The 2642-nt window shown below is 47.7% G+C and overlaps 1 protein-coding gene across 1 annotated transcript in view; it reads right to left on the bottom strand.

The window, feature by feature from the left end:
• The window catches only part of KCNK10 (potassium two pore domain channel subfamily K member 10), a 93374-nt gene that overhangs the window by 41132 nt on the left and 49600 nt on the right, over positions 1-2642 (bottom strand). The window contains exon 4 of the mRNA XM_045288148.1: positions 2201-2361. Coding sequence (XP_045144083.1) covers positions 2201-2361 — 161 coding nt within the window. The remainder of the gene's footprint in view (positions 1-2200; positions 2362-2642) is intronic.

The raw sequence follows: 2642 nt of genomic DNA, 5'->3' as shown, positions 1-2642 counted from the left end.
AAAAAACTTAACCCTCCAGGGGCCTTCCACAGCATTCAGTTCAAGCCTTTCTTTCGAAAAAATAAGGACACAGATCTAGAGAAGTTACACAAAAGAAGCAATTCCCAAAACCATCGTTTCTCAGTTCGAATCCTGTCCTGAGTGCTCAGGGCGCCAGTCATCTTACTCCACCTCAGTGGGGCGAAGGGGACAGACACCCCAGAGAAGTTCTAATCAGCTCTGGGAGGCAGGGCTGCTGTGTCTGGTCCAGGGAGATCTGAACAGCTGAGAAGCTGAGCCCTGACTGTTTCCATGGTGACCGCAGAGGAGCCCAGGTGCTGCCTCTAATGAGACTGGCTGATGGACCTGCACTCATGGGGAGGGCTGTAGGATCCTCCAGAAACGCAGGCATGCCAGCAAGTCAGTGGGAGATGGACACCCAGCAGCCCTGCACCCTGTGTGTCTGACCCTGGGCCAAGCCCTTTTTTCTACATTATTCATCTGTTTGTCGTCAGAAATGTATAGAGTAGATTCAAATTCTAACCCTTTTTTCCGGATGAGTACACTGAGGCAGCTGCCTTACCCTGGGTCACCAAGTTCTTAAGTGGTGGCTCCCCACAGGCTGCAGCACCTAATTCCTCTCATCACACAAAGCCTCTGAAAGGCTTCAGTTAGAGACCTTCTGGTGGTTAGTGCAAAAAAAACAAGGGGCTGCAGGCTTGGGAACCCAGAAGGGCAGCTCTCCTCTGTCCTCTAGGGTGGCTCTGAGAGGGGTGGTTAGGAAGGAACCCAGGTGGCACTGTGGGTTAGGCATTGGACTGCTAACCACAAGGGTGGCGGTTCAAACCCACCAGCTGCTCTGTGAGAGACAGATGAGGCTGGCTGGCCCTATACAGAAGTCCAAGCTTGGAAGTCCTAAGGAGGAGTCCTTTGAGTTGCTCTAAGTCAGAATCCACTCATTGCCAGGAGGCTTGGTTGGATGTGGTGGTTGGAACCCACCCAGCACTCCCATGGGGGAAAGGTCTGGTGATCCCCTTCTGTGAAAAGGGTGACCCAGCAAACCCTCCAGGGCCATCATGAGTCAGGAGCAACTTGATGGCAATTGGTTTGCTTTGTGTTGCTTTTTGTTTCTGCTTTGTTTGGTTGTGTTGTGTTGTGTGTGCCCTCTTCCCTGAAGATCGGTCCACATCGTGATTTAAGAGAGAGGCTGTGCCGGACTCAAAGTTGAAGAGTTGTTGTCTCTCTGGGGGAAAGGGGACAACTTGAGAGCTTGTCACACCATTCTATCTTTGCCCCTTACGGCCAGGTTCGAGAAAACATTTCCAAAGGTCATTTAAAAACAGGAAGCCATCCTGAAAAGGAACCTCCTGAAGAAGGTTCAAAACACTTGGGAACCAGCTCAACAGGGAGAAAAAAGAGTGTTAAAAAAACCCAACAACTTTATACTAAAGAAAAACCAAGTGTTCTGTTCAATCACATGAGTGGAGCCGCTTAAAATGTCCTGGAGACCCCAGTCAGCTCATCGAGGCTACGTGCTTGCACTGATGCCAGAAATGGAATCCTTAGTAAATCAATGAGAGCGGAGAGGCAGGTGTGTTAGTTAAAGGTATTTCCGAGAAGGAACAGCCACTTAGCCAATAGCAATCATCCACACCTTGGCATAAATTAGCATATTCATCTATGATGTTAGTATGTGATGACTGAGTGAGCACTCCACAGGGGGAGAGGGAGTGGATGGGGTCCTGGGGAGACGATGCAGAGCACGGATGGTAAGAAGACCGGCTCTGTAGGAGTTCTTGGAAGTCGGGATTAGGCTGAGGACACCGTGCTTGGAAATACAATGGGATAAGGGAATGCAATAGCAGAATGGATAGATTTAGCGTTCTTTCCTTTATTACAATTGCATTAAGGATCCCGTCTTCAAGGAGAAACTTGGGAGGGCTCACCACTTCAGAAAGTGTGTGTTGGAAAATCCAAACCCCACCCTCTTGTGCGGTGACTCCAGAAATGCCGCCCCAAAGTACAAAATTACTCAAGCGAAGGAAGTTTAGGCACCATACCTATGACTTCCACTGGTCAAATCAGAAAATGCCATCGTAATATTAAACTCTTTCATCGGAAGCACACCTGGCATGGCCCCTCTGATCATCCCTTTTAGGGTCCCATCAGGATAAAGCCAATTGGATCGCACTGTTTGGGTTTCCATAAATGAAGTACTCACTCGAAAGACTTTCTCCACTCTCGCAATGCTTTTCCCAAAGATGGTTCCAAGTTGGTCTCCAATTCCAGCCAATAAGAAACCAAAGAGTGGAATTCCAAAGATGGCATACAAAATACAAAAGATTTTGCCTCCTTCAGTGCTTGGAGCAATATTCCCATACCCTGGTGAGAGATTTTAAAAAGAGAGAAGAAGAATGGTGAGGTGGCAGAGAAATTAGAATATTGAACCCAAGAACCCACAGACTTCTCTTAAAAGTGCTACATAATCCCTATTTCGTGAGTTTTAAGGACTAAGACTTCATCTCAACGGCCGTATGACATTCAGAACAAGACCCTTTCTTTGTGTCTCTTGCTTCTCTCCTTATAAATAGTCTCAAAGAGAGCTTGGGTTTGTTGTGCTTAGTTAGATTGCACTTCCGGCATATGTGGTCACCCAGAATTGC

The sequence above is a fragment of the Echinops telfairi genome, unplaced genomic scaffold (genome assembly GCF_000313985.2).
Source record: "Echinops telfairi isolate 266 unplaced genomic scaffold, ASM31398v2 ScPeMD7_18;HRSCAF=68, whole genome shotgun sequence".
NCBI lineage: Eukaryota > Metazoa > Chordata > Mammalia > Afrosoricida > Tenrecidae > Echinops > Echinops telfairi.
The sequence above is the reverse complement of the archived record's forward strand: the minus strand, read 5'-3'. Positions and strand labels throughout refer to the sequence as shown.